Consider the following 13,953-nt stretch of genomic DNA (forward strand, 5'->3'; position numbering starts at 1 on the left):
TTACAATTAAGGCAATTGAAAAGGAAAAGATAAATAATTTGAATGGACCTGGGGCAGCAATCGTGAACCAAAAATTGGAAAAAGTTTGATGTGATGCTCAAACTATAACAAACTTAATTTGGTTCTCCACATATCCCCAATGACCTTTCTTGGTTGTGGGTTATCTGGTCCTCTGTCCCGTTGTCCTGATGTAAAGTATAACCATCCATCCCAAAAACCAGCTAATGTTGTTTTCACACGGTAAGGAAGCTTTCCAATCACTGACCAAGTCTGCAATCAGTAATATAACTATTTCAAATGATATGAATGTATATCACCCATCAGAAACATCCATGATTCAAATGTTTAAAAATGACATTCTATCACTTCAATGAATTCATTTCAATCTAGAGGACAACAAACTTTTTGTGGTGAATGCATAAAAACCAAATCAACTACTACCAGCAGTAATCTAGAAGCATTTTCAGAGCAATAACAGGTTAACATAACACTATCCAAGATTTTTTTTTTAAACCACAACTAGATATATCCACATAAAATTTGTATGCCCAACCAAGATCATCTTTAATCAAGAACAACAATGACCAACAAGTACACCACTAAGAATTCATCAGCTTCGTTACCATGAACAAAGGGAATGCCATAATAAAATAGAAGAGCAAACATGACTCAAGAATGTTGAATGTTTTATGATGGCCTTAATTATCAGAAAGTAGTTTTACAAAGCTTATTGTGAACTCTAAAAATCAAGATTCTATGGACAAGAATCATTACATCAATATACCAATTAAGGAATAAATTGTTAGTTGGATTACATAGATGATTAATTCATTTGATAACCATTCATAAAACTACACTAGCCAATAAGCATAAGTGAGAGGCATCAATGGATATAAAGAAATGCACAAGCTTTTCTTAATGAGCAAAAGCTTACCATAGAGTCTAAATTAAATCGGAAGACCTCCCCAACCAGCATCATCCTTTTTGTCATTGGGTGCTTTTCGGTTGTACCTCCAGTGATAATGTTGTAAATATTAGTTATTTACTTAATTATTATTATTTGTTGTATTGGGCCAAGCCCATTAGGTCAAGAATTAGGTCTTTTATTCTCTATAAATAGAGACCTCTTTGTACAGATTATTTACACAATTAATAATAATTTTCTGATTACCCTTTTCAAGTTAGTATCAGAGCTCTCGACCCTGAGGGCTTTGCTTCCGCGCTTACGAAACCTTTTATTCTTTTTTCGTCTCTCGCTGCCATCAGCCGCCACCGGAAAAATTATTCCGGGGACCTCTTGGACCGAGAAGATCACTGTTCCCCTTGTTTTTTGTCTCTTGTTTCTGACTCACAGCAGCCAACAACGCGAACACCGTAAGACAGCCTCTGTTCATCGCCTTTTTTGGACCTTTTTCCGGCGGTTTTTCAACTCCGACCAACCACAGATAGAACCGCGCTCGCCGGACGACCTTGCCACAGAAATCTCAACCCGGAAAGCCACCGCATGCGCCCACACGCGCCACCATCTTCACCACAAGTGACACCCACGCGCCGACAGCTTCACCGGCGCGTGGCCTCGAGTCTCCACCGCGGACCACTGCCGTTCTGATCGTCTCTTCATCCTCTTTCTGGATCTGTGCTTTTCTCTCAGATCGGACATCGTTTGGTATTTTTTTGTGATTTTTTGGCTCCTTGGTGTTATCCTTTGACTGTTTTTGTGCAGTATGGACTTTTCCGACACTGAATCAACTCTTGTAAACACAACTACTAATTCTTCTACACAATCTGTGGTGACCCCTCTTGGTCACAATGATCTTCCTGCTCTTCATCAGAATTATAGTCTGAATGGAAAGAATTATTTACAATGGTCCCAGGTTGTTCGTACCATTCTCAAAGGACGCCGTAAAGTTGCTCATGTTGAAGGACCTGTTCCTGCCAAAACAGCTCCACCATTTGCTGATTGGGATGATGAAGACTCACTTATTATGACGTGGCTATGGAACTCTATGACTCCTGAGGTTAGTCAACATTGCATGTTTTTACCTACTGCTCTTGAGATCTGGAACGTTCTTAAGCAGACCTATTCAATGAAGCAAGATGCTGCCACTTGTTATGATCTGAGGAATCAGATTTTTTCTACCAAACAAGGCTCTCTCTCTATAACAGAATATTATGGTATTATGAATAAGTTATGGACTGAGCTTGATCAGTACGAGAATTTGAAGATGGAATGTAGCAAGGATGCAGCCACACTGACCACCTCCATTGAACGCCATAGGATCTATGATTTTCTTTGTGGTCTCAACTCAGAATATGACCCTATTCGAGTTCAAATTCTTGGTAAGGAAAAATTACCGTCTCTTTTTGAAGTTTTTCACATTGTCAGGGGTGAAGAAAGTCGCAAGGCTGTCATGATGGATACCAAAGTGTCTGAAGGGTCCATTATGCTCTCATATAAAGTTACTACTCCAACTCCTTCTGATTCTAATCCCACTGATGGGTCTGCTATGATTTCAACAAAAAAGGATGGTTCTTCTCAAAGGAATTCCTTTACAAAATTTTCTTATGGTGCATCTTCTAGACCTAAGAAAAATGATCGCTGGTGTTCTTATTGTAAAAGAACGGGTCATATCAAGGATCTATGCTTTCGCCTCCATGGAAAGCAAACGGTCTTAGAAAAGATGGCAAGGATGCGTGGTCAAGCGCATTTTACTTCCTTTAATATAGCTCCTGCACCTAATGAGACCCAATCTGCATTCCGTCAAGATGAGTTGGAACGGCTCCGAACCATCCTTGATTCTCTGAGTAAGCCATCTTATACTAATGCTTTGGCTATGACTGGTATGAGCTCCAAAACTTATTCTTTTCTTTCTTCATGTACTGATTTTAGACATTCTTGGGTTGTTGATTCTGGTGCTACTGATCATATGGCTTGTTGTGTTGACCCCTTTACTTCTTATCATCCTACCATTGGAACTCATACAATAGTTGTAGTTGATGGCTCACATACATCAGTTGCGGGTTCTGGTAACATAAACTTACAGCAGTCCTTACATCTTAAAGATGCTCTTCATGTTCCTAAACTCTCCACGAATCTTCTTTCCATTCATAAAATCACAAAAGATTTGAATTGTACTGTAACCTTCTTCCCTACTCACTGTGTTTTTCAGGATCTCGCCACGGGGAAAACGATTGGTAGTGCTAAAGAGCAAGGTGGGCTGTACTATCTGGTGTCACAATCTCCCGCCAATAAAGTAACGGATCACATCTTGTTGTCTCATGGTCAATCAACTGCTGACTCTTTGATTTGGCTTCATCATAAGCGCTTGGGACATCTTCCATTTAGTTTACTCAAGTCTTTATTTCCGTCATTGTTTTTTGTCTAAGTCTGTTGAGTCTTTTCATTGTGATGTTTGTGAGTTTGCTAAGCATCATCGTGTGTCTTTTCCTTCTAGTATTACTAAAAGTGTTGAACCTTTTGATCTTATTCATTCTGATGTTTGGGGTCCTTCTAAGATCCCTCATTCTTCTGGAAATAAATGGTTTGTTTCTTTTATTGATGATTGCACTCGTGTAACTTGGGTTTACTTAATGCGTGAAAAGTCTGAGGTACCACAACTATTTTTTCAATTTTATAAAATGGTTGAGACCCAATTTGGTAAAAAAATCAAGCGACTAAGGACTGATAATGGTACTGAATATGTTAATCACTGTTTTTCCCAATTTATACGGAATAACGGTATGATTCATGAATTTACTTGTGTTGACACCCCTCAACAGAATGGGGTTGCTGAAAGAAAAAATCGTCACCTTCTTGAAGTGGCTCGTGCATTAATGTTTCAGACACATACCCAAATACTATTGGGGAGATGCCATTCTTACTGTAGCATTCTTGATCAACCGTTTACTCACTCGGGTACTTGACCATGTAAGTCCTATTCACTCTATAGCTTCTTTTTTCCCTTCTATTCCAACTATGAGTCTTCCTCCACGAGTGTTTGGGTGTGTTGTTTTTGTTCATGTTCATAAACATCATCGCAGTAAGTTGGACCCTAGGGCTCTTAAAATATGTCTTCCTTGGTTACGTTCCTGATAAGAAGGGCTACAAGTGCTATCACCCTGGTAGTCGGAAATTTTTTGTTTCTATGGATGTTACATTTCAGGAATCTGAATCCTTTTTCCAAGATCCTCATCTTCAGGGGGAGAATAATTCACCAGAAAACTCATCACCTTCCTTCTTTGAGTTTGAATCTTCAGTTGATTCATCACCTTCCTTCTTTGAGTTTGAATCTTCAATTGTGTCAGTCTATGAAGCACCGACACCATAGTAGTCAATAGCGGCGCTATTGAGCCGCAAGCCGTGCCAGTTGCGCTTTGCGGAGCTTCGCCGCAACCATCCACACCGCGCCGCATCAGATCGCAATAGCGGTTGTTGCGGCCCCATTTGCGGCCAAATCTCGCCGCAACAGTGTCTTTTTATGGTTTTAACCCTAACCCACTCTCTCTTCCTACCTTTTTGCCTCTCTGTTGTGCGTCTCTCTTCTGCCTCTCTTGCTTTCTTTATCGCGCTCGTTTTCTCTCTTATAGTATTGAAGTTCAATGTGGAAGCCATGAACAAAGAAGCAAAGCTTTGAGTGAGAGAAATAGTGAGAGAGAGAGAGAGAGAGACAAAGCAGATGACGGAGAAAAGGAGAAATAGTAAGAGAGAGAGAGAGAGAGAACATATGAAGGAGAAAAAGAGAAACTGTGTGAGAGAGAACGGATGAAAGAGAAAAAGTGAGAAAGAGATTATGATCTATCTTTATTCAAAGTACGGAAAAGTACATTTGTCAGAAAAGTGATTCACAATTCACGATAACCAAGTAACTTGGTTATAGTAATAGTGGGTAAAACTATTTCTATATCTCAAAAAAAAAAAAAATGCATCATTAAAAGGTAACTAAGGTAAAAAACACTAAAGTAACTAAGATAAATCTGGTAAATCAGTAAAGTATAGTTACAACTAAAGGTAGTACAACTATAGCTAAAGTTTGGACACTTATTGCTAAGAGGTAACATGTCAACTCTACCTTTATTTTTAATTTTTTTTTTTATTATTTATCTTTATATTTTTTTTATTATTTGTTTTTTTTAGGTGTTATTATTTTTTAATAATTTATTATGTTACACACACACACACATATATATATATACATATAATTTGTTTTTTTAATAAATATATTTTTTCCGCTATTTCCGCAACCGCAACCCGCAATAATGCTATAGCAATTTTAAGGGTTGGCCGCATCAGGCCGCAATCTGCATTTGATAACTATGACCGACACTTCAAAAACCTTGACGTGTCGTGTCCGACACTTCTCGACACTCTCCGACACTCCAACACGCGTTGTAAACACTCAAAAAATGGTTCAAAGGTTGCGTTGCGTTTTTAGTTCCAACTATTAGATTCGTTGAATTACGATTACGATTTTATTGAGTTTAATATAAATATTTGGGATATCTTATGTTTTTTTGCAAAATTGATGGGTATTATAAGTTTAACTTCATTTTTTTGTTAAATTATTGTATACTAAATATAATATACAGTACATAAATTAAAAATATTATTTAATATAAAAAAGTATCCTAACGTGTCGAAATCTAACATTTTTTAGAATTAACGTGTCGGAGTGTCGTATCGTGTCGTGTCACGTGTCTCGTGTTCGTATCGGTGCTACATAGGTGTCAGTGTCTCCTCCTCTTGTTCCTGTTCCTCCTCTGTCTGATCCTCCTGTGAGTGATCCTCCTGTGACTGATCCTCCTGTGACTAATCCTCCTGTGACTGATACATCAAGTACACCAGAGATACAGAAGATTGTGACACCTGAATTGGTATATCAAAGAAGGAAACAACCCACATTGCCCCACCAGCAACCTCAATCGTTTGAACCACTGGTAAGTCCTGAATCTCATATTTCTGATCATGATGTTAATACTTCTGATGACTTAGCCATTACTACTAATTCTGATGATTTACCCATTGCTCTAAGGAAAGGAAAAAGATCTTGTTCCAAGAAATCTTGTTCCTCATGTCCCTCTTGTACTCAATACCCTATCTCCCATTTTGTTTCCTCTGCTAATCTTTCTGTGCAGCTCAAAAGCTTTGTTTCAGCACTAGATTCTATTTCAATCCCAAAATCAGTACATGAAGCCTTGAAAGATGGGAATTGGGCTCAAGCCATGCAAGATGAGATGAATGCGTTGGAGAAAAATAAAACATGGGAGGTTCTTGATAGACCTAACGGAAAGAAAGCAGTAGGGTGCAGATGAGTTTATGCCCTGAAATATAATTCTGATGACACTCTTGAGAGATACAAGGCTCGATTAGTCGCCAAAGGTTACACTCAAACCTATGACATTGATTATGAAGAAACCTTTGCTCCAGTTGCAAAGATGAATACGGTGAGAGTCTTGTTATCCCTTGTTGCCCATTACAATTGGGATATAAATCAATTTGATGTGAAAAATACTTTCCTCAATGTGAGTTAGAAGAAGTCTACATGGAAATCCCGCCTGATTTTGATTCTGTGAAGGGAGAAAATAAAGTTTGTAGATTAAAAAAGGCCTTGTATGGATTGAAATAGCCACCTCGTGCCTGGTTTGGAAGGTTTACTAAGGTTATGATGACCTTAAGATACAGACAGAGTCAAGGAGATCACACTCTTTTCTTCAAGCACTCCCGAAATGGGAAGCTTACTGTGCTCCTTGTATATGTTGATGATATTATTTTCACAGGTGATGATTTTGTGGAGACAGATTCTGCAAACACGGCTTGCCTCTGAGTTTGAAGTCAAAGACCTTGGGAAACTAAGATATTTCCTAGGGATAGAAGTAGCTCATTCAAGCAAAGGAATTTTTATCAGCTAGAGGAAATATGTCCTTGATTTTCTCAAAGAAGCAGGAAAACTCGGGTGTAAACCCTCTAATACTCCTATTGAGCAGAATCACAAGATAGGCTATGAAGAGGACAATATCAATGGCTAGTTGGAAAATTGATATATCTAGCTCATACTAGACCAGACCTAGCTTATGCTGTTAGTGTTGTCAGTCAGTTTATGCACGATCCAAAGGAGAAACACATGCAGGTAGTAGAGAGAATTCTTCAGTATCTTAAAGATACTCCAGTAAAGGATTGTTATTCCAACGTGATGGCAATCTCTCTTTAGAAGTCTACACTTATGCTGATTATGTTGGATTCGTGACTGACCGTCGATCTACCACTGGTTATTGCATGTTTCTTTGCGGTAACTTGGTGACATGGAGAAGTAAGAAACAAGATGTGGTTGCCAGATCAAGTGCAGAAGCTAAATTTCGAGCTATGGCTCAAGGATTTGTGAGTTACTGTGGCTGAAAATTGTACTTGATGATCTCAAAATAAAATGTGAGGGACCTATGAAGCTGCTATGTGATAATAAGTCCGATATTTGTTTAGCTCATGATCCAGTTCAACATGATCGAACTAAACATATTGAGGTCGACCGCCATTTCATCAAAGAGAAACTTGATAGTGGGTTGATTATCACTCCATACATTCCTACTGGGCGTCAATTAGCTGATCTATTGACAAAGAGACTTCCTTCAGACAGATTTCAAGAACTTCCTAGCAAGCTGGGAATGATAAATATCTATTCCTCAGCTTGAGGGGGAGTGTTGTAAATATTAGTTATTTACTTAATTATTATTATTTGTTGTATTGGGCCAAGCCCATTAGGTCAAGAATTAGATCTTTTATTCTCTATAAATAGAGACCTCTTTGTACAGATTATTTACACAATTAATAATATTCTTGTCCATAAAATCAAGATTCTATGGACAAGAATCATTACATCAATATACCAATTAAGGAATAAATTGTTAGTTGGATTACATAGATGATTAATTCATTTGATAACCATTCGTAAAACTACACTAGCCAATAAGCATAAGTGAGAGGCATCAATGGATATAAAGAAATGCACAAGCTTTTCTTAATGAGCAAAAGCGTACCATAGAGTCTAAATTAAATCGGAAGACCTCCCCAACCAGCATCATCCTTTTTGTCACTGGGTGCTTTTCGGTTGTACCTCCAGTGATAATAATTGAATTGTTGACAATAACCCATGCACACTCTATATGGGAGTTTGGTTTTGGCATAGGAGGCAAAACTTTCCATTTCATTTCTTTATCCAGCATATAAACATCTTCATAGACCACCTGAAACGTAAGAAAATATGGCTACAAGTCACCACTAGGCTTCACAAGAAAAGATAATATTGAGAATGCAATATATTTTGTGTCTCAGACTCTCAACATATTAGGCATTAAGAAAGAGGTGTAATTGTGCAAAAGATTGTTTGCAGCAAACTAGTAAATTCTATTCCCCATGTCATACCTTTAAAAATCAACTATCAAATTATAATATGTAACAGAGTAAAACATTCTTGCTGTTGATAACCAAAGAAAATGATACCTCATTCCTGCGTGAACACTTGAATATAGGCGAACCTGGTTTGGCCATAAAATCACCCTCTTGTCCACCGATAACAAAAAGTCGGTCATTGACTACAATGCAGGCCCTGCACCAAATAAGGTAAAGTTAGAAGAAAGCCAATTCCTTTTAAAGACAATGAATATGGCACCACTTTTCAAATATTCCTTCAAAAGCTTCTTAGGTTTTAGCGACACAGGTTTGGCTTTCTTCAAACATGGATTTTTATTAAAAAATAAATTCAAAATTGTTGTTTTAAATCAAAATCCTCACCAGAGGATATCCTTGTACCACCAGGAAACCAGATTAAAATCCTAACAAATTAAATAGAACATTATGGTCAAATATTGAACAGGAATAAAATTCTACTATTAGAATCTGGGCAGTCTGCTAACCTATGTGGTCCACCACGTGGAATGGGAATTTCAGTCCGCCATTGTTTCTCCAAAGCTTTACCATCCTTTACAGCCAGACTCCAATGATCTAATCCAGGCGTATGGCGATTCTCCTTGCTACCGCCCATGACATGGAGTCTTCCCCTCCATAATTGAGTTGCAGGAGCATACCTGGAAGATCTTATGTTAAAACTGTTCATTTGACAATTAAATAGTCCAATTTGTTAAAGTTCAGCTACTGGTAAAACTCGATCAATCATTAATGTAGTGCACAGAGACCAATTTAACTGGAATTTCAATTGTTAGATAAAAAGTCCAACGTGCAATTCACACTGATAAATAGCAAAACAAAACCAGCAGCGGGATATACAGCACAATTCATGAATATCTTAATGGCGCGCAAAAAAAACCTGGGGGATGGCAATGACGGCAGGCTTTTCCATTTCTTAGTTTCAGTGTCTAACACAAATACACGGGAAGTAGGCCCTCTGCATTGTGGACCATATTGTCCTGAAACAATATATATGTACCTCCCATCAGTTGCCACACCTAAATGTGAATGCGCCATTTCTTTAGGCGTATCAATCCTCTCTACCCATTTGTTAATGCTGAAATTGAAGATATCAACATGAGAGTGCACCTGGAAGAAACAAATAGATGCCAAAAGATTCGTCAAGGTCATCATTATCCTCAAATAATCTAAATTGACAGACAATTACCAAAGAATAAGTTTATGTTTCATAGTTACATTGTAAATGAATCCAAATAGGGGAAATGTCATAATCATAAAAGATTTTATAAGTTCAAAGATGGGAATGGATTCTCTTAAGTTTTCAAAATTTTGTGTCTATTTTTCTCCTGGTATAAAAATTCCACATGACAAGGTCAAGTGAAATATTAACATGAAAGAATCCATTCCCCCGTCACAGATATTCCCTTCTTGGCATTAACATATAAATGGTATTGAAATTGAATGCACTAAGCAAGCCAACAACTTGATGATGGATAAAATACTCACATAATCAAGAGAGCCATATCCTGCAAACACATAAAACATGTTGTTAATCTGTATAGCATACCCATCCAGCCGAGGAACAGGAGCAGATGGCATCTGCTCCCAATGCCAATCAGGAGCAGGTAAATCCGCAAAAGTAGCTGAAAGGAATCTCTTATGAACCCTATTCTTTGCATTGTTAGCATCTCCTTCCTATACAAATCACAAAATCAGACATTTAAAAACAAAAATCAATCTCTAAACATGGAATAAAATTCACAATGAAGAAACAAAGAAAGGGGCTACTTAAAAAACCCATTTTTAAAATAAAAATATAAACTTTGAAATTCAATTTTTTTTTTTACTTTCTTGATGTTAATTGTTGATCCTTCTCCCAGAATAAAAAAACAACAAAAGGGGTTGTTTACCTTGGGAAGTGTGGTAGTGGTGGTGACATTTGGAATAAGAACAACGGGTGAGTTGTTATCAAAGACCCAATTTGATGCAAATGATAAATACCGAGAAGAAAGTGAAGCCCTGAAGAGGTTTGCAATGAGAGCGACACCAAGAAGACATGAGAGGCAGAAAATGAGGACAAATTTAGTTGCAGAGAAGTGCTTTTGGTGAGACCTGGCCATTGGTTTTGGTTGGCGTGAAATGAGTGAGCCATTTATTTATGTGGGAACTTGGAGAAGAAGAATGCTTAGAGGGAGAATGAAGGAAAGGGAAATTGAATGACAGAGGAAACATTAGTTGGGCGCCAATGGTTTTGATTTTCCTTCCCCCCGATGTCTTATGTCTATCACTCCGTGGTTCCATAATACCACGCGCACCGCATCTGTTGGTTTTTGTTATTTATTTATGGGTTTATTTATTTATGAGTTTAGTGTCTGTGATTTTAAATGATTTAGATTTATATTATTTAAATAAGAGAAAGATATAATTAATGAAAATTATAGTAGAGAAAATAAAAAAAAATTAGATTTAAATTTTAAATAAAAAATACTAATTTATATATTTCTCTTACTTAAAATGATATAATTATATATCCTTTAAAATAATAAATATGTTTTTCTTTATTTATTTATTGCTACTTTTACTTTTATTCACTTTTTTGTGTGTGTTGATGTCAACAATTTATAAGCATGTATTCTCTCTTACAAAGCTTGGTTATCCAAATTAAATACTACATATGTTAATATAAAAGTTATTCAAAGGAAGTGAATTTGATTTAAAGGTTAGTGGAAGAAATTAGGTATAAAAAATAGAAACATTTTTTATGAATTGTGAGAAAGTATTTGGGTCCGTTTGGATGAGTTTTTGAAAAAAAAAAAAAAAACTTCTTATGAGTTGTTTTTTTTAAGTTAAAGTTATTTTGCATTTAGATGCAATATTAGAAAAGTACTCTTAAAGTAAAAATGTCATCTATTATATTAAATATTAAATTCTAAGACAAAGCCATTCTTTGGCAACCCCGCTTACGTGTCACTTCCTCCTTCAATTTTAGATTTCTGTTCACACTGCAAAAATTTAAAAAGTTTCCTTCTTTGGTGTAAATCAGGGAATAAAAAAATTATAAAAGAAATTATAATTTGGAATCAAAATCGATGGACATGATCTGGTATCTCAAATTGTAACACCCTGTATATATCTGGTATATTATCATATCATCGTATTAAGCTGCGCTTAATTAAAAATACGGAATATCTTTTTCTTTTCAATTATGATGTCATTATCATTACCAACTTGCTTATTAATCAATTCATAAAACATCGCATGTATGCAATTGCAATAAAACAGCTAACTGAAAATACCTCATTAATTAAAATAACATAATGTATGGCTCTAGTATATATACTTAAAGGAGAACCAAAAAGGCTGACATGTCAAGCTCTCATGCAGTTTCAGCTTTGTGTTCACACTGTGTGTTCACATTTGCATGCCAATTTTAAAAGACAAATAAATAAATAATAATAAAATAAACCAAAATTCAAAATTAAGGAATTAGTGGGAGACATAAAATTAATGTCCCACTATCATTTCTACATTGGAATTGTAAGGTTTCAATTGGAAATTATTGGAAAGTGGAAAGTCCATTAATGATATTGGAAATTATACTACTTAAAAAAAAAACTTTTGAGTTCCTCCCCTCTCTCAATTACTTTTATAAATACCAAATTCTAAAATGGCATCTTTATTTTTCCGAGCGCCTTTCTCAACTCTGATTCTTCACCCAAATCTCATCCTTTCCTTTCCCTTCATCCACTCTCATTCTATTTCTCATTTTCTTGAACATTAGTCACAGACCCGGTTACCTTTTTCCAGTCAAAGAGAAAGCAAGATAGGATCTTTAGCAAAGAAGGGATCAGATTGAAAAATTACTTGAAACAGCTCCAACAACACTTTACATGGCTTACTTTCCCTCTTCATTTATTACTGCATCTATCTCATTTTTAATTTCCCTTTACATGACTTACTTTCCCTGCTTCTTTTTTTCATCCATTTTTATTGACCGGTTGTTTTGTTAGTCCTAAAAGAGCTACCTTTAATGGTTCACGAGTAGGTGGCTAGCGACTAGCATCTTGGAAGAATTTATAAGAAACAGTCTAAAGGTCTAACCTTGCACGCGAAAGTTAGAATCTATGAGTGTGCTTTGTGGGAGCGGTATGTAGATCAAGTACAAACTTTCTTAGCATATAATCAGTTTCCTCAAAATGTGAAAAAAGGATTTTAGGGGGTTTTTTTTATCAGAAAACAAACTTTCTTAGCATATAAGTTATCTGCATTTACTTCCAAAATGACGTCGTTTTGGGATTGAAATATTAAAAAATTATAATTATAAAGACTATAATAACCCTAAAATAAATTAAAATTACAAAAATACCATGATTTTCGCCCCAAAACGACGTCTTATTGGGCTTACTGCAGATAATTTATCTGCAGTAATTGCAGAAAAAGCGAACCCTTTTTTATAGTTCTTTCTTATTTTATGCTTATGTTTCAGGGGTATCAGTGAGGAAAACGTAAAAAATGCATAAAGGTGGAAAAAGAAAAGATTAAGGCTTTATAACGGTGAAAACAAGCAATCTACCATGAAACCAGTATCATTAATGAAATTAGGGTTAAGAAGAAGAAGAACGGTTTGAGCGTATATTAGGTGAAAGATGAAAATATGGTTTACCCTCTTTTGGTTTTTCAATTTTGCAACTTCCCATTTTTTTCTTTTAATTGTATATGCACTATGCAATTGTGGCTTCATAATAACCAAAAGGATATATTATTATATATTCTTTCATTTTCTTACTTATTTTTTATTTTTTATTTTTTTCTCCACCGAACATAATTACTAATATCCTTTGTATATCCAAAAAAATAATGAATTTTCTTTATTTTCTATATGACTTTATGATGTATCCTTTGTTTATCCTTTTCATTTTCTTTTTTTTTTCTCCAGCAAAATTAAATAATTTTCAAAACTTAATTTGGTAAAACCTTCAAAAAATTAATACGCTTTAAATGTGAATAAAATATTGAAATTCCAAAAACATCTCATAATAAAGGAAAATAACTTTTTTTTTTTGGAAATACATCAGAAAATAAAAACAAAACAACAAACAAAACTAAGCAAACCTGGGGTAGGCTACCCCCCTCTGATCATTTTGGACCAGTAAACTACATCTCATCGGTGGATTAGTAAACGTCTGCAATTCCCCTTCAAGCATGTTATGATTATTCGCAAGCCAATCAGCAACTTGGTTACCTTCTCTCAGAACATGTTGAACTCGAACCATCCAAGGCCAACTAAGAAGCTCCTTAATTTTTTGAACTAAAAGCAACAACAGATGCCCTTCTTCACAATTCTGAAACAATTGCAAAGTATCTGTAGAATCCCCTTCAAGATAAATATTTTTGTAACCATTCTCCCAAGCCAACTGAAGACCCATATAAGCACCCTAGAGTTCAGCCCGAAGAACAGTACCATACCCTAACCCCTTAGAAAAACCGCATTGCCAAACTCCATCACTATTTCTGATCACTCCTCCGCAAGAAGATCTTCC

At 35.9% G+C, this 13,953-nt stretch overlaps 1 protein-coding gene across 1 annotated transcript; it reads right to left on the reverse strand.

Moving 5' to 3' along the window:
• Positions 1 to 102: 102 nt before the first annotated feature.
• LOC133296559 (kelch repeat-containing protein At3g27220-like) lies at positions 103 to 10,533 on the reverse strand. Its single transcript, XM_061495563.1, has 7 exons — positions 10,324 to 10,533; positions 9,920 to 10,108; positions 9,312 to 9,541; positions 8,902 to 9,072; positions 8,489 to 8,594; positions 8,026 to 8,232; positions 103 to 270 (listed from the first exon to the last, which is right to left on the reverse strand). Exons 1-7 carry the CDS (start codon positions 10,531 to 10,533, stop codon positions 103 to 105), a joined length of 1,281 nt encoding a protein of 426 aa, XP_061351547.1.
• Between the last annotated feature and the right edge of the window lie 3,420 nt (positions 10,534 to 13,953).

Source organism: Gastrolobium bilobum, unplaced genomic scaffold (genome assembly GCF_033153095.1).
Source record: "Gastrolobium bilobum isolate Gb01-03AN ecotype WA unplaced genomic scaffold, APGP_CSIRO_Gbil_v1 utg7507, whole genome shotgun sequence".
Taxonomy (NCBI): Eukaryota; Viridiplantae; Streptophyta; class Magnoliopsida; order Fabales; family Fabaceae; genus Gastrolobium; species Gastrolobium bilobum.